General features: G+C 38.9%; 2 protein-coding genes and 1 long non-coding RNA gene across 5 annotated transcripts; 2 read left to right on the top strand and 1 right to left on the bottom strand.

The window, feature by feature from the left end:
• Positions 1-700: 700 nt before the first annotated feature.
• On the top strand, positions 701-6073 carry tsr3 (TSR3 ribosome maturation factor). Its single transcript, XM_062992686.1, has 6 exons — positions 701-1031; positions 1590-1800; positions 2405-2598; positions 3136-3306; positions 3670-3724; positions 4481-6073. The coding sequence occupies exons 1-6, from the start codon at positions 911-913 to the stop codon at positions 4581-4583; spliced, it is 855 nt and encodes a 284-aa protein (XP_062848756.1). The 5' UTR covers positions 701-910; the 3' UTR covers positions 4584-6073.
• LOC134310923 (uncharacterized) lies at positions 4378-6719 on the bottom strand. 3 transcript variants are annotated; one of them, XR_010011349.1, is made up of 3 exons: positions 6592-6719; positions 5466-5571; positions 4378-4564 (listed from the first exon to the last, which is right to left on the bottom strand). It is a non-coding gene; the product is annotated as an uncharacterized LOC134310923 (long non-coding RNA). The 3 variants fall into 3 exon arrangements; XR_010011351.1 differs by lacking the exon at positions 6592-6719 and adding an exon at positions 6478-6547; XR_010011350.1 differs by lacking the exon at positions 6592-6719 and adding an exon at positions 5834-5916.
• On the top strand, positions 6659-20846 carry pdpk1b (3-phosphoinositide dependent protein kinase 1b). The gene is made up of 14 exons (XM_062992685.1): positions 6659-6815; positions 11878-12072; positions 13583-13625; positions 13918-14055; positions 14630-14774; positions 15164-15261; positions 15820-15895; positions 16000-16068; positions 16163-16259; positions 16560-16733; positions 17185-17414; positions 17547-17604; positions 18416-18568; positions 19524-20846. Exons 1-14 carry the CDS (start codon positions 6792-6794, stop codon positions 19635-19637), a joined length of 1614 nt encoding a protein of 537 aa, XP_062848755.1. The 5' UTR covers positions 6659-6791; the 3' UTR covers positions 19638-20846.
• The last annotated feature ends 769 nt before the right edge of the window (positions 20847-21615 follow it).

Below are 21615 nucleotides of genomic sequence, written 5' to 3'. Positions count from 1 at the left end.
GTTCAAAAAGCAAGGGTGCATTCACTAAGCCTGAAGATTGAGCAGAGAGAACTGTTCTGTGTAAAAAGCTGTATTAGGGGTTATACTAGATTAATTTTGTTTGATTTACGTAACGTTATATTTTTTAAGTTAAAAGAAGTGCAACGCATCTAAATAAATATTGTTTTTATTTGCATCTTAACCACATTATGCCACGATTGGTTCGTTAAAATCAGAAATGCATACCATGATGAATGGATTAAAAAGTCTGTGTGCTTTGCATGTTGTTTCACAACGCAATTTAATTAATTACATTGTAATATTTATAAATCTCAGATTTCTTTGACGACAGACAAAACAAAATGGAAAAACTACACTTTATCTGGCGTTTGTTACAATTCTGATAACTTAACACCCAAACCTTCAAGAACTTGAAGGTAGCATTTGCGTAGTCTATTTTTAACGAACTACATATCCCATAACGAAACGTATGTTGTCTGGACAAATCAGATTTCACATTCTTATCCGGGAATTGTTAGCGTCCAATCCCGGCTATGTTTCAAATTAGATATAGATTACTACATAGTATGACTTACTAGAACACAAGCAAGCCTGTTGTAAACAGACTACTTAGGCTTGTAGTATGCTGTTTGAAGCACAGCCGTTGTAATCGGAAGCTGCACGTTGTTTGATGGTAGCTCCTGTTTTCTTGTCTCAGAGCTTTTCCAGTACTAATAAAATGTTAACGTAGAGATGTATAGATTTAATTTGACAGTAAATTAATACAGAATGAGTAACAACGACGAATCAAAGGCGTTAATTTGAAAGTAGGTCAAACTAAGTTTATATAGTTAAAACAGATATAGAGTTATTAATAAAGTTATAGGTTACCTGCAGTGAAAGCGTGTCAATAGTAAATAAACCTGACATAATGGGTCGCAAAAAACAGTATCATAGCGAGCGATCCCTCAACAAGGGTAAAGAAAAACGCCACAAAATGAAAGGAAAGTCTCTGGAAACCTTCACAGAAGAGATGCACGAAGTCTTAGAAGGTAAGTGCTGGAGGAAGATTAAACCAGCTTCTTTTTCTTTTAATTTGTCACCATTCTGTGTGTGTGTGGTTGTTGTTCTTAATAAAGATCAATGCAAGGACATCCAGTCCAGCCAAGCATTAATTCAGTTTATAATTTAGAAGTGGAGAAACTATGGAATCAGGCAGCCACCATGGCTATCAGGCTACAGATGATCTTGTGTAAAGGATACACAACTGGAGAAAGTTTATAAGTTGGTGGTGTAGGACGTTCTCTAATGTCTTTTAACCTTGTCCTTCTATTCCATTATTATTAGTGATTAGATATAAATAGCTGCTGATCTTTGTGTCCATATAAATAGTGCTAGTTTGCCTCTAGCTAGGGTTGTGATACAGACCCTTGTCTGCATAACATCACAATGGGTTTGAATGCTGCCATGCAAGAAACAGTTTTAGTTAGAATTGTGCTTTTTACATATGAAGCATGTCACTTGACTTAAATAATGTGTTACTTTACATATTATAATCAGTGTGTGTGTGTGTGTGTGTGTGTGTGTGTGTGTGTGTGTGTGTGTTTCAGCAAGCAATAATGCAGAATCCGAGGAGGGGATGGCATCTTTGAAGTTGCCGTGCCCGTTAGCCATGTGGGAATTGGGTCACTGTGATCCGAAACGCTGCACTGGGCGGAAATTGGCACGTAAAGGTCTGGTGCGTTGCCTCAGACTCAACCAGAGATTCAATGGCATCGTCCTTAGCCCCATGGGAATTAAATATGTTACAGCCGCTGACAGGTGAGTTCAACAGTTTGCCACAGTTTCTACAATCTACCAAAAGTGCATTTATATACTGTGTGTTTACAAGCTAACACATCTGGAAATAGTTTAAAATAGGGTTGTTGCCATGTTGTATGTTTCAGTTGGGACTGTTGTAAATACTGGAACTGATACATTAGCCAAGCCAAAGTGATTATGACACAAAATCTAAACTGATATCAAAACGAGTGTCTAATTGATGCCTGTGCTGGATAAATTATTAAAAAGAAAGACTTGGCAATTGCAGATTTATGTGCCAGCCAGAGAGATCATGTCAGGAGTGCATTCAAATGCTGACCACTGTTATCTGAAAAAAAAAGAAGACAAGAACTGTCTGATGGCTAGTGGATCTGCATTACATAGACATGGACTGTAAATTAAACAAGCATTTCCAGTTTAGTGTAGATCGGTACACATTAGTATAAGCCAAGACTGCTTCATTCAAACAGGGAATGTGGCTTTTATCCCAGGTGGTGGCTTTAGGGGTTAGACTGGGTTATCCTGCAATTCACATGAGTCAGAGAAGTCAGCTCCAATAATCCATCTTACATAGGAAGTAACTGACTGGATTTGTTCTTTTCAGAGAAATTGTGGCTGAAGGAGGAGTTGCTGTGATCGACTGTTCTTGGGCCAGACTTGAGGACACGCCTTTCAGTAAGATGATCGGCTCTCATCCGCGGCTCCTGCCATTTTTGGTGGCGGCAAATCCTGTCAACTATGGCAAGCCGTGCAAATTAAGCTGTGTTGAAGCGTACGCAGCCACTTTCTGCATCGTAGGTGAGTGTGAATGTGTGTTTGGGCTTTTGTGCTCGTGCATGCAGGGATGAAATAAGTATCCAGATGACACCAGGCCGACTCACTAGTCCAGGATTAATTCAGCCCCCTAAATACATTTCATTATAAAGGCTTATAGATACAAATATCATACACTCAAATAGTAAGTCAGTAAATAAGTAAGTTTTTGATCTACTATATATAAATTGAAGCATACTGTACTTTTGGTGGGGACAAAATCAGAAAATGCTAAAGATTTAGAATAAATTATTGTATGGTTTGTGTACAGTATGCAATTCATGTCTTAAGTACATTCTGTCAGAGACAGAAAAGGGCCTGCTTTTGGCATTTGGGCCCTTCGCATATGCCTAAATCAAGATGTTTGCATGTGTGTGTGCCTGCTTGATCATTTTCAATACTACGACCCTTTGCTTGTCAGCTGTGCTGGCTTTGCAGCTCTAACATATAAATGCTGATTGCTTACAGTTGAAAATCATCTGTCAAAAAATTTTAAAGGATACCTTTAATACCTGGTTCCAGGTTTTAGGGATCTGGCTGTGCTCTTGCTGAGGAAGTTTAAATGGGGCTTAGGATTCCTCGAGCTGAATAAGACGCTTTTAGAGCGCTATGCTGGCTGCAAATCAGAAGAGGAGCTGCTTACTGCGGAGAAGGAGTACCTCAGTTCTACCCCCTCGGAAGAAGAGCAGTTGGGTATGAGTTTGAAATTGTCTGTTTAGTACTGTTCTCAATACACAGGGTGTGGAATGAAATACGGTTTGGTCAGGTCATAATGCTTTAGGTCTAACTTCTGCTCATTAGATGCAATATGTTAAATTGATCTCTTGTAACTTTAGGAGTCCATCTACGATTTTCCTGTGCTAATAAAACTCTAAAGAAAGTTAAAAGGTGGATGATGAATGCTACTTTCAGTAATTGTTTACCCACATAGTGCATTTATATGGTAGGGGTAGTTCATAAAATGGCTAATGAATGTAAGGACAAGACAGGCGAAACTAATAAATTAGCAGGTGAGTGTGTGTGGATGTTTACTTTTTACACATGTGTTTTATTTAGATCCGTTTGATGTGGACTCAGGAAGAGAGTTTATGAACCTCAACAGGCCAGTGCGGTAAGGAAACAAACCTCAACACCTTTTGTAGTCCACAGTCGTGTTACAGGAGATGACATTACTGTATTCTCTGAACTCTGGGTCAGTGTAGAACACAAAATAGTAATTATGATTGTACTGCATGGAACGTATAGATTTATTCTGTTTTAACAGTTTTTTGTTCGACAACAAAATGACACTCATATACAGAAATTAAAACCTACCATACCTTTAAATGTGATTGGGGCAAAATCAGGAAATTCACAAGGGTTAGCATATGTAATTATTGGGTTTACATATCTAATAATTAATTTCTGAAGACCCAATCTGTCTAAGCCTGTTTAGCTTAACGGGCTAGTCTTTAGTCCCAAGCCCAAATCAAAATGCGGGGGTTGCATTAGGAAGGGTATGAAAACTGCCGGAACGGGTATGCGGAACAGAATGCTCTGCTGTGGCACCCCCTTAATACGTCACCAGCCGGGCAAAAATTATGTCAGCCACTAAGGGGGCATAACTATGTTATATTTTGTTCCAAACATTAAAACAAGAATTTTGGTAGCAGTATTGGCATGTAAGCCATCCAGCTTGATGTGCACTATATGGCCTTAGGTATGTGGACATCTTACATATAGAGTTAGAGAAACTTGTACAATGGCAATGTATAAGTCACAACACAGAGCGCAAAAAGCATATTTATTTACTTCTTGACAACGTAAGACATGAAAAGGACATAATTGCATATTTATGTGTGGTCTGCATTTTCTTAACCGTATGTAGGGTGGATGAAGATGAAAGTGATGATGCAGAGACATCAGAAGATGAGGAGGAGGAGAATGAGGAGGAAGAGGAGAAAGATAACAGCTGTAAAGAACAAGCATGATATTGTCTGGATTGTGGGTTGTCTGGGTTGTGTTTTAAATGCTTATGTAAAAAAAGTCAGAAAAGTATGAAGAAAGTCATATCTCGTCACTGCTGGTTCCTCATGTTTGCTAATAGGAATTTAGCAGCTAGTGAGATTAAGTCACTTTCTGGAATTTAGCACTAGACTCTAGGTAATATGGACAGTAATATGATAAATATTCAGCCACATTTGTTATTTAATGTACTTTTCGTGCAAACATTCACTTTAAATTTGTTTTTGACTGCAGTTATAATTACAAACAAAATTACAGCTTTGAAACTATCTATAATGCGAAATATGAACTTTTTGTAGCTTTGTACATACAGTAAAGTACATCCTTTTGTTTATATTTATTAATCCAACGTGTGTAAATTTAAGGTGGGATATATGCACTGAAACTATAATAAATAACAAACAGTTGAGCACTTGTTGAGCCTCACATCAGGTATTACATAAATTCACCAGCCTAAATTCGTTAAACAATTATCAGGTAAATACTATTGCGTATATACTAAGAGTATTGTGTATATGCATTTAAATAACAATACAAAGGATCTTTTCAGTGCTCTTCGGTTAAGCAGATATAATTACTATAATGTAATTATATTTAATGTTTGTCTTAATAAAATTTCTGACTAATGAAATGTAGGATGTTCTTGATTCGTCTGTTGAAGAACCCAGCTGCAGTGAGTAAGCTATTTTTCTAAGAAATTTCCAAGCAACATGAGACAACCACCACAGTTCTAGAACAAACTGTATTTTCCTGAATTGCATTAGTCACAAAAATACTGTCATGTTTTGGGATGAACAACCTCAAGAGTCATGCCAATGAACACTATATAGGCACAAGTATTGGGACACCTGATCATGAGCTTGTTTGACGTCCTATTCTGTGTCAGTCTCGGCTCTCCTCAACCAGGGTGGAGATCAACATCAGTAGAGAGGAAGCGTAATGCAATTGGATATTCTAAGAAATGGGAGAAAAAGCAAAATAAAAAAAAATAGCTATAATAATTATGAACAAACAACTATATATTTATAAACAAATGTATTTTGGTAGGAAAAAAAGAGTCATGCCGATGTACACTATATAGACACAAGTATTGGGACACCTGACCATGAACTAGTTTGACATCCTATTCCAAAACTTTGTTGCTTCAATAACATTCATTCTTCTGGAAAGCATTTCTACATTTCTTTGGGGGTGGCTAAGTGGGTAGCACTGTCACCTCACAGCAAGAAGGTCCTGGGATTGATCCCCAGGTGGGGCGGTCTGGGTCCTTTCTGTGTGGAGTTTGCATGTTCTCTTCGTGTCTGTGTGCGTTTCCTCTGGGTGCTCCGGTTTCCTCTCACAGTCCAAAGACATGCAAGTGAGGTGAATTGGAGATACAAAATTGTCCATGACTGTTCGATATAAGAATGTAACCAAAGTGTGTAAGTGAAAATCCTAATAAAACAATCAAACATTTCTTTGGAGTGTGTCTGTGGGAATTTGTTTATTCATTTACCTATAATTTACCTGGTCTGTAAATATCAAAATATAATATAGTCAAAATATCATGGCAGAAAGTTGCAGATGGCAAAAATAATCAGAAATGTTAAGGTTTTTTAAACGTTGAGGTAAAAAGCGTTGAAGTTTGGGTTGGTTACTGTGTTACGTTGCATAATGTCGTTACTCCCATGAAAAGTGTTTCATTTCGGCCTACAATAGCGGTTCCAACGATGCCGTGACCATGTAGTTGTTGTTTTTTATCCTTGGCCAGGTTAAAGTTATAATAATAAAACAAGAACATGCCAAACTCTTTACATAAAGTGACCGAAGACGAGTTTGGAACCAGCTGCCCTGGAGTCCCTGGAACTACGCAGTACTCACACTCCTACGGCACCACTGTACCCCGAGGCGGAGCTCGGACCCTTGTGATCGCTGCTCGCTGCTGTATTTATTGTATTTCGTTACCGTGGCAGCAGCAGAGCGGCCGTTACTGACCGTTAGTTTGAATGTCGTTATAACGGCTGTAACCGGCAGAGCGCGCGCTGTGCTCTTCATCCTCCTGCCCGAACTGCCTGACTGCGGTAGCGTTGTTGTTGAGTGACGTCACGGCGGTGAGCAGAAGGCAGCGGTAGCGGCAGCCATGACTCCGGCTCTCTGATTATTTCATCCTGAATAAATCCTGAGCCAGAACGTCCATGGCAAGAGCCACAAGTCAGATCGTGAGTACCAGCTTTTTCTCCTCGAGCCTGATTCGAAGCCGTTAATGTGCGCGTGGCGTGTGTTAGCTGTTAGAAGACGTTGTGTCTCGGGGCCTACATTCACCCGCCGCGGCTGAGAAGCTAGCTTGCTTTGCTAACCTATTATAGGGTGTTTATCTTTACACCTGTCTTTAGATAGGTTCCGCCTTCTTCTATGCTTCGTTCTGCGATTGGGTAGTTGTTCGGGCTTAGTCGGAGATTATCCAATCAATGCGGAGCTTGACGGAGTGCTTGGCGAAATACTGGTGGGGAAAAAAAGTTTAACAAGATGTTATATATCCGTTAGCATATCAGTTAGCCTTAGCTTTGTTATTGTTGCGTTTGCACAGTTTATAGTGGCAGTGTTTTAGTCTAGTACAGAATTTATACTGTGTTGTGTATTTTATTAAATATGTACTAAACACATTATCATTTGGCTGTAAACACACTGTTAGCATTGCTAACTGGCTAGTTAGCGTAGGCAACAACTCCAGTTTCCAGTGCTTACCATAAGCAACACAGTCAGCTGTAGCTACTTCACATTTGTGTTATCTGCTTTATACGAGTTCCTTGTTTGTCAGTTTTTGATAAGTAACAAACCTAGATGTTTTATTTCTGCTATACCAGTTAGCTAACTAGCTCTGATCACTGTCTGAATTTAGTTGACGAGGCCTAATCATTGGACTTTTGACTGGAAGTGATAATCATGTCTTGCTCTGTGAATGCCAGTTAGTCTGAGCTATGTATCAACATGTTGGACATTTTCCTCTCGCTTTTTGGATTCCTAATATCACATTGGTAGCAAAATCAAGGCCCAATTTACAAGCGACCTTGTAAGGATTTGTAAATAGTGAATCGTGAACGCCCCACCCCATTAAGTAGGAGTCACAGGACTCAAACCTACGCTACTGTATCGGAGCTGCTTCACTATCTACGCTGGCACTATTACTAATAATCAATAACAATAATCAGCATTTTCATGTTAACAGGACTAGTCATCTTGGTCTATTTTAATGTCAACTTAATGTCAGAACATTGAATGCGCTATTTACTCTCCAAACTATTTCTGAGGTAAAAAAATATGCAAAGAAAACTGAGTTACTGTCTCTGTATCAATCAGTGGGAAAACTCGTCTCCCAAGAACTAGTGTGGTAAGGTTTATAAATTATCAATAAAAATACAGTCTAGAGAATTTCTCTAAGTTTGGCCATGCTTGATACCAGTTTATAACTAGTCCAGGTTTCTTAGCTTTTTTCCCACATCAGAAATGGGTAATATGCATGTTGACCCTTCACAATGAGAAGGATCTGGGGTCTCTATTAGTAATGCAAATTTAATTATTCAATGGTTAACCAACAAACTTCTAGAGTCCCATCGAAATATAAGACACATCAGTGGTTTTATGCAGTTTTATTCCTGCCGGTCATCTCTGGGTGCTCGGGTGGCACAGCAGATGTTTACGTCACCATTGTGGTTGATCACTTAAATTTCAGTATAGTTTTTGTGCTCTCATTCTGTACCTCTTCAGTTGTTGGAAATTTATTTAATTGACTGCTTTTTAATGAATCGATCAATTATTAACATAATACGTCCCTTAGAAAAGGTCACTGTGAATCAGTAAAAAAGTTAATCTAGTTTGTAATGTGATAACCATGACTGAACAATATCGTCTTCATGGTAATTGTCTTTTCAAATATAAAAGTGACCTCATCCACAGTGCATGTGGATCACTTAATGGTTTGACCATTGCAGTTTCAATGTAATTAAACATCTATTGTCCACCACCATTATTAACAGATCAGTTAAGGCAGGATTTTTGTAACAGTGGGGTTTTATCCTTTCCCTAAAGTTCCAAGGACTTGTAGTCCCGTCCCCCCACCATATGCTAAATATTTGAGAGGCTATATACTGTATAGTGAGGTCCATCAATAATGTCGTTCTCAACTGTGATATTTTTTTTTTTTGGTCACATTAACAAGTATAGTAAAATAATTCACATTTTTTAAGCATGTAAATGACACTTCTAATCACTTCTTTGGTTAAATTACAAAATTGTTACAGTTCTTAGATCTCATGGTTCAGCTATAATTAGCACAGCATGGGCTAATTATAAAAAAGAGTTTTACTCTTTGTCTTTTTGTATATCTGTGAGTTCTGTTCAATTTAAATAACTGTGTCCTGACTGTCTAATTATTATTTATACTCTCTCTGTAAACACGAGCATTTTCTTTAGTCATCCAGAAAATCCAGTTCCTTACTGGCCATCCCTGTTAAGCATTGTTTTTTATGCATGTTTATGCAAGTATATTTAAGAGTTAGTTAGTTTAAGAGTTAGTATGTATGTCCTGGTTGGGCAACATAGTTTTTATTTCGAGTAGTGCTGGAGGTTTAATTGTAAAATGGGCACCAAGTCAAATGAACTCGGTTGCACCTCTGTTACCTTGAGGACTCACACTTGCAGATTTGCATATCAATGACGTCAACAAGTGCTCATATGGGAGGAGGCAAGAAGCGGATTATGGCGATACTGGAATTTGTCATTATGTTGTTAATCGGATCTGTGTCTCAACAGCAACATAAGTCCAGTTTTTGGCTTGAATGTCTGATAGTACAGTATGTTTGTTATTTAAACTTTGCTGTCATAACAGGTACCGAACTTTAATCATTTTGTCTTGTGTGTCAGTTTCACTAAACATTCATGTCTTTCAACCAAGTTAACAACAGTCTGTTATTAAACATTAGTAGCCATTACAGGGTGGCGCAGCAGCTAGAGCCACACATTGACATAGGTCATGGGGACTTAGGACAGTGTATTTGGTGGAAATACACTGCATATGTCTTGTAGCATAATGTATTAGCTTTCTGGGATAACGGATCTAGGCAAGCACATTAGAGGATTTACTTACTGGCTTGGTGGGCCAGTTATTGTGACTGGTATAGTACAGTGTGAGGTGGTAGTTTGATGAATTCAACAGTGCAGTAATAATTGGCAGATCATTGTGGAGCAGTGGGGTTCTGTACTACAGAGAAGCATTGTGCAAGGTTTGGACAAAAGTAGTAGGTAAACCACAACATAGTAGGTCCACAACTCTGTAGAAGAACCTGTTTGTGTTCCTGGTTGCATTTACTTATGTGTTTGCTTAATCTGTGTCTTCTAATTTAAATACATGTGAAATCAATAAGGCTCTTCAGATGTTGTGGACATCTGGCTAATAGGCTTAAAAAAGATTTTTATATACAAAAATGTGCTATATATTGTCCTGTGTAAAATGCAAAAATACTCATGGCCTAATGTGTTAGCTGTGCTGTCTTGTATGTTTAAAGAACATATTTAAGGCAGTACTGTAGTATTAGTAATTAGTGATGCTTTGTGTCTTATCTGATCACTGATGAGACCATACAATCAGGGTAAATAAATGCAAAACATTTATTGGCAGCTACGGTCATTTACATGTAAACTCGGTTTTGCTTTGGAGCTTGTGTTGCATAATAACTCATGATAAAGTTTTCACAACGTACACCTGTACCACAAAGGGAACTCGGTCAAATAGTAAGCCTGTTTCTTTGATGGACTAAACTATGAATTTAACTTCCCCAGTGTCAAACTGGAATTGGATTGTGTCTGTGAATGTAGCTGCACTATTTTTAGCTGTTCATAGCTAACCTTTAGCTAGCATAGACTTTTCCCAAACGGGTTCAGATGGGTTCAGATTTGCCCTGCAATATAGTATGTCACTTGGCAGTGCAAACATTGAGTAGTTGTGGTAACCAAGAACTGATAAGATGCCCTGTAGAAAAGTGACTTTTAATGGTCCAGTGTCTCATGTTAGGAGGTAGATGTTTATGGTTAGAAGGGTTGTCTCTGTCATTTATGCCAGCACAGTTTACACTTGCTAGTGTAAAAGTCTTGAGGGGACCGTAGATTACACTCAGCGAGGTGAAGGAGCTGAACCATGCAGCTATGGAGAAGGTGATGATGAATATCATGATAGAATTGGATCTTATGTTTTCTTGGCACTGGAGGCTCTCTGCTGTTGCCAACTTGTGTTCCAGTATATAGAGCATAGGAGCTAGTTTTATGCTTTACCAGAAGTTCTTCTGACAGCTTAAAAAAAACCGTCAGTATTTATAGCTAGCTATCGAACAGCAATAAAAATCATGGTTAAAGCTTGAATGTAACTGGTAGAGTACAGAGTGTAGACTACAGGGTTTTATTTGGACTCCGGTGTTGTCAAACAGTGGTCCACTTTAGTACATATTCAAAATCTGACTCAAAAAGACCAAAGAAAACACCCCATTCTGTCTCCTCAACCCAACATTTAACAACAGTAAAACCATTTTTCTCATTTTCTACTTTTAAATGTGATTTTTGCAGTATTTGCTTTAGATCAATAAACATACGGACTCAGTACTTAGTTACATCTTTAATGTGGACGTGTAAATCGGTTTGTGAACCTTTGGTATTCTGACAGACAAGACAAAACAAAAACAAGCATTTTTTTAAGGGCGTATGTGTTTCTCTACCTTTTAGCTGGAAGCACTGAGTTTGTAAACAATGCATTTCCGAGTTCCAACTTGCCAGTTTTGAGAAGTTGAATGCTGCATTGCTCTACAGGGCTTGGCTTTTTTGTCATAGACACACACATAATCTATTAGACTAGGGGTACAAAATACATTCAGGGGGACAAACAAAGATACATTTGGTTTTGATGTCTTTCTATATTAGATAAACACCAGCTGCTTGATGTGTTTGATCATGCTTATCATTTTCATCACTCTCTCTTGTGCTTTGTTGTTTGACATGTCCCCTGTCTGTTGTGCTTGGATCATTTCCCCCCTATTTTTTCACATTTTGCTGATTGAATGCAATCATTCAATTCCTTGAAAATGCTACGGGCAGTGTGGGAAGGAAAATGACCAAGATCAAAACTGCATTCTACAAATCAGTTGACATGTGTTTACCTCTACTACAACAGCGTACGACCTCTTTAAATGATTGACCTGCCTTGTTCTTTCTTCGTTTCTTTCTCTTTTCCATGAGCAGTATGATGTTGTATCCCTCCACTCCTCTGGTCTCTGCCCGTGTCCATCCATGGTAAGAGGTCAGCAGGACGCGTCCCGTCTCCACGGCAACAGCATGGAGGGCCAGGCCGTGCCTCCTCAGCCGACTCAGCCTCGCAAAAAGAGACCCGAGGATTTCAAGTTCGGCAAAATCCTGGGAGAGGGCTCATTCTCTACGGTACAGCACACATACACATGAAACGCAATAGTAGTGCCATTGAAGTTATAATTTGAAATAGTTACTTGCATAGCAAGTACAGACATGAGAAAATGTAATGGATATCTTACAAGCTATTAATCTAAGTCAAGTCATGTTGCACATCTCAACATCGTAACAGTTGTGATTAGTCAGAATGTCATAACGGATCTATGGCTGAACTGGGTTTCTTCATAACTGCTGCAATACGGATCTCCATGTGAAATCGCCTAGTGCAGTGAAAAGATGTGGTTGGTACTGCACATGTGTCAGAGGGACGTGTGACAGTTACAACCCTCCTCAGTTAGGACTGCAGCAGCAGAGGTTAATTACGTTTTTAATTAAGTTTTTTTTTTTTTTTTTTTGCATCTCAGTCTGGTCCTATAAAACTAATTAATCGGGTTAATTCTCTACCTGTTGCCTGATGGTGCTTGTTCTTTTTTTTTCGACTGCTCTACTTAAGGGTCACCACAGCTGATCATTCGTCTCACATGCTAGAGCGCTTTAATAGCTAATACATGCAATTAAATGACCGTATTAGAACTCACCTGGACAATTGTAATGTGGATTTTGTGACTTCACAGTGAAGCTCCTTTTCTGTTATTTTGTCCCAATATACAACACATGAATACACACAGCCCTGCAAGCAGCTGCTTTACAGTAGAGCATGCACCCAAACAGAACCATAACCTAGATTTTGCTTCCTCTGTTTTGTAGTGTTTTACTTGTGTTAATGTTGTTCTTGGTGCATTTGTAGAACATGTGAACAAAACAAAGAGAAGTGGCTTCTACTTCATGTGTACAGAATTCCTGTGTACAAAATGGTTATAAAAGTCCGTGCCAGAGTTATAATTAGCTTACCAGGTTGCTTGAAATGTAACCTAGTTATAAAGCTGTAGCAGATTATCACGAGATCCTCTTGTGTCTCCAGATCTGCATTTATTAAATTGTGGGATAATTTCCATTAGTTCCTGGTAACATGATAGCCCCGTTTTATTAATGCAGTGGTAAACATCTGTATCCTATAGCTAGTCTTAAACAATTTTAGTCTTCTTTCAACATAATATTTTGAATTAGTTGTCAGTGGTGCTACATTCTTTAACAGTTCCTTTCTAAAACATTTTCAATTACTTACCCCCATAGAGATGGGTTTGCAAACCATTCTAAATCTATAAAAATGTCTAAAGCCTTGTAAACACATGCCTACTCTGCAGATCACCTGCTTTTTCCTCTCCTATTTAACTCGTATCCACCTACGTAAGTGCCCACTCATTCTCACTCTGTCATTAAGTGATGATGAATAGCTGTTCTGTCTTTTCCCATAACAACAGCTTTGATAGATGCAGTGTGTGGGGAGGGACAGGCGGATGGATGGATGAATAGATGAATGAAGACTTGAGATAGATGGAGGAATTTAGAGACGTCTGGATGATAAAATAATAATTTTAAGTTTCTTAATTCCAATAATATTTCTTATTTTTGTTTTGTTTAGGTTGTCCTAGCAAAAGAACACTCGACGGGGAAGGAATACGCAAGTAAGGCGTTACACTATACTCATATGATCACAATTGTATTGTATTTACTTACAGGTTGATACAGTTAAAGGTGAAAGCTATTCAACAGATGCAATCAAAATCACATTAAATTTAAATGTTCATTAAAACTAGTGGAATACATATGCAGGCATATGTTGTTATTGTTGTTTTCATTACGTGGTGAACATGTGACCAAGTTAAGATGTTGATCCATCAATCACATCTATCAAACAGCTGCTGTCTGAAATGCTTATAATACAATTTGAGCTTGTGTGTGTGTGTGTGCATACAGTTAAGATCCTAGAGAAGCGCCACATAATGAAGGAGAACAAGGCGCAGTATGTGAAACGAGAGAGGGATGTCATGTCCAACCTTGATCACCCATTTTTTGTCAAGCTCTACTTCACTTTTCAGGATGAGGAGAAACTTTGTATCCTTAAATCTACATTTACACCTCAGTATATTGACTTTTAATCTCTGGTGATGTCACTCGGTTTGGATAATGATCTCTCACCAGTAAAGGTCGATGATATGTTCAAAATCCTCACCCAGTTTAGGTCAGGGTAACAGATTTATATCACAATATAGTATTTTTTGCTTGCATTATAGACAGTGGGGACAGTGGAAGCCTAGTGGGTAGAGCTTTGGGCTATCAATCGGGAGATTGTCAGTTTAAATGCAGGCTCTGCTATGCAGCCACTGTTAAGCAGCCTTGAGCAAGGCCCTTAACTCTGTCTGTTTTAGAGGCGCTGTACAATAGCTATCCCTGCGCTCTGACCCCAGCTTCCAAACAAGCTGGGATATGTGGAAAAAGCATTTTGTTGTACTGTTCTTGTGTATATGTATATATGTTATACAGGCATATGACATTCTTCTTCTTTTTCTTCTAGTTTTGTTGCCCTTTAATGAGGTGTTTAAGTGGGTTCATTTGGTTTTCTGTATAAAAAAATGCTTCATAGGCATAAACTTATTAAATCAGATGTTTTTCCTGAGCTCGGAGCCAGATTTTGGTTTGAGTTATGCCAAGAATGGTGAATTGTTAAAATACATTCGCAAGATTGGCTCTTTCGACGAGACCTGCACACGATTCTACTCGGCTGAGATCGTCTGTGCACTTGAATACCTGCACCAGAAAGGCATCATTCACAGGTAAGAATCAACATTTCACAACATCTTCTCACTGTGATCTGCCCTAGTTTGTTCATAGGCTGATGCCAATGTTATACATGTCACAGTTTACAATGTAACACATATATCTTGGCTTCAGACGACCTGCAGCAGCTTCTCATTTGAAATTCAGAATCAGAACAAATGACACAAGATTGAAAAGTATTCAATGCAGCTGATAGGCTACACTCGTTAATTGGATATGCCGAAAGATCACTAAATTGCTGATGAATGTATGTTCATTTGGGTGAACCTAATTAGCTGGTAGGTGTGTGTATGTTTTGTTAGTCTCTGTGTATGACCTTTGGCAGAAACCTGGGTGTCTGCTTCCATGGTCACCTCATTTGGTATGTTTGTGTATAATTCTGCAGAGATCTAAAGCCAGAGAACATTCTGCTCAGCGAAGAGATGCACATTCAGATCACAGACTTTGGCACGGCTAAACAGCTGTCTTCTGACAGCCGGCAGGGTAAGAAACAGCATTGACAGTTTTCTTTCTTTCTTATAAGAATATCTTATTATTACCTTCATTGTTTACTTATGTGATTGAAAAGGTGAGGGAAAGTCCTGAACTTTAACCTGGGAGCACCTTTTGGGAGCATTATCATCCTGGAATTTGGAACATGAAACAAAAGTTTGTGCGTGTTCATGTAATATTGCCCTATTTTTCTGCCTTTTATACAACAATATGGGCGGCACGGTGGCTCAGTGGGTAGCACTGTTGCTTCACAGCAAGAAGGTCCTGGGTTTGATCCCCAGGTGTGGTGGTCCAGGTCCATGACTGTGTTAGACATTAAACTTGTGAACTGATGAATCTTTAATGAATAACTACCGTTTCTGTCATGAATGTAACCAAAGTGTGTGAAACATGACGTTAAAATCCTAATAAAAATAACACACGTTTTCACAGATTTTCTTTTTCATGTGCTTTCCACCAGCTCATGTTCTTAGTTATTTAGCCCAACAACTGTTCTGATATGAATGTGGCTTTATTAGATATTCAGACTGTTGTCATTTTCGTCCACAGCTCGAGCAAACTCATTTGTTGGTACGGCTCAGTACGTCTCCCCCGAGTTACTGACTGAGAAATCTGCCTGTAAGAGGTATGTACATATGCCTTTACTTACTACAGGCCACTGCTAATGTATTTAAATACTTAACAGAACTATTGACTGTATTGTTTACTCTTTTTTTCCCTCTTCCTAAGTTCTGATCTTTGGGCTCTAGGCTGCATTATTTACCAGCTAGTTGCTGGGCTACCACCATTCAGAGCGGGGTAAGTATGCACTTTTTGAACATAAAAACAGCAGTTTAAAAGTAACCAAGTTAGCCGTCACACTGACTCTTGATTGTTTTTTTTTCTCTGTCAGAAATGAGTATCTGATATTTCAGAAGATTATTAAGCTAGAGTACGAGTTTCCTGAGAAATTCTTTCCCAAAGCTAAGAATTTAGTGGAACAACTTTTGGTAAGTGCTGCATCTTTTTCAGAGCAGACAGTATAAGAAGAGAAGTAGAGCAAGGATGCACAATATCTCTTGATTGCCCGGTTTAATCCAAAAAATATGTAAATTGAATTGCCCCGATAACTCTTTATTTTATCCAAGTTTAAAACAGAAATGTTTTCTGTTTAGTAAAGTTATCTGACTATAAACGTCATTGTGATCAGAGTTGTAAACATCACTGCTGTGCATCATCACATCCAAAGTCTAGCTAATTTAATTGTATTGATTTCAAATTTTTATATAGAATAAAAAATGTTTCCACAGTTGCTGGATCCTTGTAAGCGGATTGGCTGTGAGGACATGGGCGGGTACGATCCCCTGAAATCCCACCCCTTCTTTGAGTCAATCACCTGGGATGACTTGCATCAGCAGTCTCCACCCAAACTCACCCCCTACCTGCCTGCCATGTCTGAGGATGATGAGGACTGCTACGGGAATGTGAGTGCTCACACGTGTCACATGTGCAAATTGGGATTCGTGCATTATGTAGATTTTTTTTTTTTTGCGAATTTAAAAAATCTGTTTTGGAAGGGACAGGTTTAGTAAAACTGGTAAAATGCCCAAAAATTTTTTGCAATTATTTGTAATCTAGCTCACATTTCCCAGTAACCTTCCTATAACTGCTGTGCAGATAATTGCACTGTATTTAACTTCAGGTTATAAAATAGTTTTAAATTATTAAGTGTTTATTTGTGTATTATTTAAAGTTTATTGTTTAAAGTTTTTTTTTTTAATTGAAAATATCCAAATGTCCCTAAACTTGTTATTGTTAAAGGTGTTAAAATCACAACCACTTAATATTAAGTAGTTATTAAGCATTACATTTTAAGCTTTTTTTTTTTTTTTTTTTTTTTTTTAATAACAGCATCCTTCTTTATTTTTCTCTCAGTACGATGACCTCCTAAGCCAGTTCAGCAGCATGCAGGTGGCCCAGCCCGGCCCTGTGTCCTCCCTGACTGAGCCTTCAGACAGTTCACTTCCTGTATGTAACCCCGCCCCCAGCGTGGACCAGTTTATCCACATTCTTGAGATGGACAGCAACAGCATGGAGCTGGACCTGCAGTTCAGCGAAGAGGAAAAGCGCCTCCTGCTGGACAAGCAAAGTGCTGCAAACCCATGGTACCTCCATGTTCTAACAGTTATTGCTAATGTTGTTATTTGGACTGGACAGTAATGTAAAGAGTTCCACATAAAATCTCAATTTTTTTCCCTTTGTATGATCGTTGTATCATTTGTTTATTTTTTTCACAGGCATCAGTTTGTGGAGAATAACCTCATCCTAAAGATGGGCCCGGTTGACAAGCGCAAAGTAAGTGATTTATCTTAATTGTGTGTAAATTAGTCTTCAGCTGCTTTATATCAATGCTCAAATGCCAAAATGAACTGGTGGTCCTCTCAGTCTAGACATCAGTACATTCTCAAGTTCAAAACTTCATAGAAGGCTAAGCCTGGCATATGTCTTCGGGGCTATCTATAAATGTGATGTACAAGAAAAACTGCAGGCCAAACAGAAATCAGTCAGTGGGCTACGTTCAGCCCTTACTTACACATTAAAACGCCTATAAGTAAGGCCATTCGGGTGGTGCAGCAGTCAGATTCACTTTACAGTCCAGGCTCCTGACACAATTAGCCATGTTGGAGGACCAAAATGGGAATCACAGAGACTCATTCTGTCTGGTCAAGACAGAGACACAAGCAGTGTAGAAATACTGAGAGTAGCAAGGTGTTCTGTAATAGGTGAAGCTTTCTCTAGGAATTTGCCCTCAGCTGGTGTGAAGATGAGACTGGCAGCTTTCATTTCTTAGTGAAAGCATGTACTAGCCTGCAGACTTTGCAGCTGACAGAATGCACTTGGAATTTAACAAGATCCAGTTTGGGACTACATGAAAAGTGGAAATAATAAATCTCTGTGACTGGCAAATATTTATGTTGTAGGGGAAAGGTTTGCAGCTCTTCCTGTACCTGTGCTAGCTGTTTAAAAATATAAAATCTCTAATGGAATTAAAATCTGTTAAATTAACTACAGAAATGTTAAAAATAAAACAAAGCCAGTGTTTAGGGTGACTTAGTTTTGATGCTTGTGTGTATAACTGAATTTAAAAACAAACTTTTTTGTGTAGGGTCTGTTTGCCCGGCGCAGACAGCTGCTTCTGACTGAGGGCCCTCACCTGTACTATGTGGATCCAGTAAATAAGGTCCTGAAGGGTGAGATTCCCTGGTCACAGGACCTTCGACCTGAAGCAAAGAACTTCAAAACCTTCTTTGTCCACACGGTAAACACACTGTTAAACATTCAAACCTATTTTTGTTCAGCATGTCCACAATAAAAAAAAGAAAAAGCCCATTTTTGATAAGGTGGGTCAATTCTTCTGCCTGGTAGTATATGTTTTAAATCACCTCCTGTTTTATAAACATTTTTTTACTGCTTTATCATGGTCAGGGTTGCAGTGGGCCTGGTCTTCCTGGAATCACCAGGTGCAATGCATTACCACACCCCAGACAGGATGCCAGTCCACCTCTAGCACCAGCACCAGCTGATAGTGTGGCTGGGGTTTTAACCTGGATCCAAACTGTAGTGTACTAGTGTAATTTATCTCTGTGCCACCCAAGCACCAACTACTTTTTTTTAATCCTCCCTAAAACCCCAGTCTGTCTCACACATTCACTGCTGTCACCAAATCTTTACACTGCTGCTTACTTTCATTCATTAATAATCCTTAGTGTTGCATAAATTGTCAGTTTTTTGAAAGTCATTCAAGGTAAAACTGTCAAGATTTAGAACTTCAATTCCTCCATGTAAGTTTTCTGAATATTTATTTAGTCAAAAATATATAACCTGTATCTTTTACCACTTTACAATAGTGTTTGATAGAGCTGCCTTGCGTTCAAAGAGACACGCTAATCTCTTCATATCATCCATTGGTAGCATAGGCACCTCAAACAGACAGCAAAGGCCTCACTGCAGCAATGAATTTCCCCCCAATGCTTGGCGAAATCTGCCAATTTAGATATACATCCAATCTTTTTATTACTTGTCTCTAAAATCACAAGAAAAAGTTGATATTCTTGAGAAAACGTGAAACATTCCCTCTTTTGACTGAATAATCTCTAGATGTAAGTGCAGCACAGTGTTTCAGATTTTTCAGATAAAGAGAATAGCAGTATCAGTAAAAATGAATTTCGAGATTATTACTTTAATAAATATATGTCTGAAATGTTTGCTTGCAGCCAAACCGGACGTACTACCTGATGGATCCGAGTGGCAATGCCGACAAATGGTGTAAGAAGATCCAGGAGGTGTGGAGGAAGATCTACCACAAACACCAGCGCCCCAGCGTATAGGCGCTTTCCCTTTACGGCCACACCCCCAGCTGCGCTTCGACCATTCACAGAACAGGCACACCCCCTGGAGCGTCGACCCACACATTTTGTTCACTCCCCCTGTTCCCCGCACTTTTATCTTGCATTCATGAATTTCCTTGTAACGTGGGGGGGGGGGGTGTGTCCAGTCTGTCTGACTGGTCTGCATTTAGAGTTAAGGCGGGTCCTTTGCCCTCATTGGCCGCAGTAGCTGGTCTAGCTGATCTGATTGGAGGATGTGGTGGTGGTGGGAGGTCGATCTCATGCGACCAAATCCAAAAACTCTGAACAAAAAAAAAAAAACAACACACAAATCTTACAGGAATACAGCTCCATCGCAATCATCACCACACCGCAACAATCACTGCTGAACTATGGGTAATGTAGTTCTTCAGAGGGTGATCCATCTCCCCAGGCCCTGAGCCAATCCGCGACTGATTTTCAGTTATTTTTGTTTTCTTCGAATCGTCTGCAATGGGATATTGACTGTGTGTAAGCTTCTGAGTGGATACATGACCATGTGTGTGTGATTGAATGCCTGATACAGATTGGTGTGAATGTATGCGTGTGTGGTTCCTTCTTTCACTTGGTCGTTTTATCAGGAAGGAGATAAACACGTGTGTGTTTGTGCCTCCTCTTCCTGGTTGGTAACTGATGACTGTGATGTATAGTTGATGTAATATTGAACTTGGAGGCGAGTGCAGCGAGGCGACTCTCGGATCCGGGTTTTGTATTTTTATTCTTGTATAAGGTTATTTGGGCTGCTCTGTTCAGGCCCGGCTACTCTGTGTTATTTAAATTCTAATATATGAGAATCATATTTGCATTGAAGTCATGTTCGAGGGCCTTGCTGTGTATGTTTTGAAATGTAAAGCCTTTGAATGTGAAGAATTATTGTAAACTATGATATTTTACAGCTTTTGTTGTTTTTTTTCTTACTATATCATATACATTTTCTATTTGCGCAGTGATCGACTCATATTCTGATAATTTAAAGCCTTGACATTTGCAGCCCCCGCACACGTGTGTACATGAGAGTGAGTGTGTATGTGATGTGTGTGTCGTGAGAGAGAATACGCGTGCGCCGGTTTTGGCTTTTGCGTGGGCGCTGTGTGTTTTCCTTGTCTGGCTCTTGAGCTTGACGCCACCTAGAACTGAAATAAAGCATGTAGGGGTTTAGGCCAACAGATACTATGTCTCCTGTCCTTTTTTGACCAGTTACATGTTTATTATTACTAACTATCATTTACTTCACCTTTACCAACTACATGGAAATCAAATCAATTCTTAGGAGCACTAGCACTTCAAAACACCATATAAGTTATGAAAAACACTTAAACTCTGCACCATCACTTTAATGTTTAAAGACTAAATCTATTATTCAGCCCTGATAATAACCACAGCAGCTGACATGGCATTAGGAATTAAACAAACTTCACCTTTACAGGACATGTACAGTGCATTCAGAAAGTATTCAAACCCCTTTTGACTTATTGTCTTGTAGATTTGATTTTGAATTTACCATTTTTACCCATCAAATTACACATGATCACAGATGAATTTAAAATAAAAAACTGAATTCTCTTTCTCACAAAAGTATTCAGATTGTTTGCTGTGGCACTCCAAAGCATAGGCATGTGCAGTCTGCTTGCTTTAATTTGATTTCAGATGTGTCTAGAACTCAAGAGCAGTTTGGATCAGAAGTCACTTTTGGATCTGTATGGGCCCACAATTTATGCTGCATTGTATGGACAGAATGTACTGTATGACACCTCAGTCTTAAAATTTTTACTTCAGTTCTTTCCAGTTTGTGGCCATTCTGAAAATCTGCTCAGTTAAAAATATACAGACAGAAACTGAGTTTAATTATTTGGTGGTGTAAAAAGTTTCATAATGGCATGTTAGCCCGACCACCTCATTTGTTTGCCTGTTAAAAAATATGGCTATATTGAAAGCACCT

This window comes from Trichomycterus rosablanca, chromosome 3, assembly GCF_030014385.1.
Source record: "Trichomycterus rosablanca isolate fTriRos1 chromosome 3, fTriRos1.hap1, whole genome shotgun sequence".
In the NCBI taxonomy this organism is placed as follows: Eukaryota; Metazoa; Chordata; class Actinopteri; order Siluriformes; family Trichomycteridae; genus Trichomycterus; species Trichomycterus rosablanca.
The sequence above is the reverse complement of the archived record's forward strand: the minus strand, read 5'-3'. Positions and strand labels throughout refer to the sequence as shown.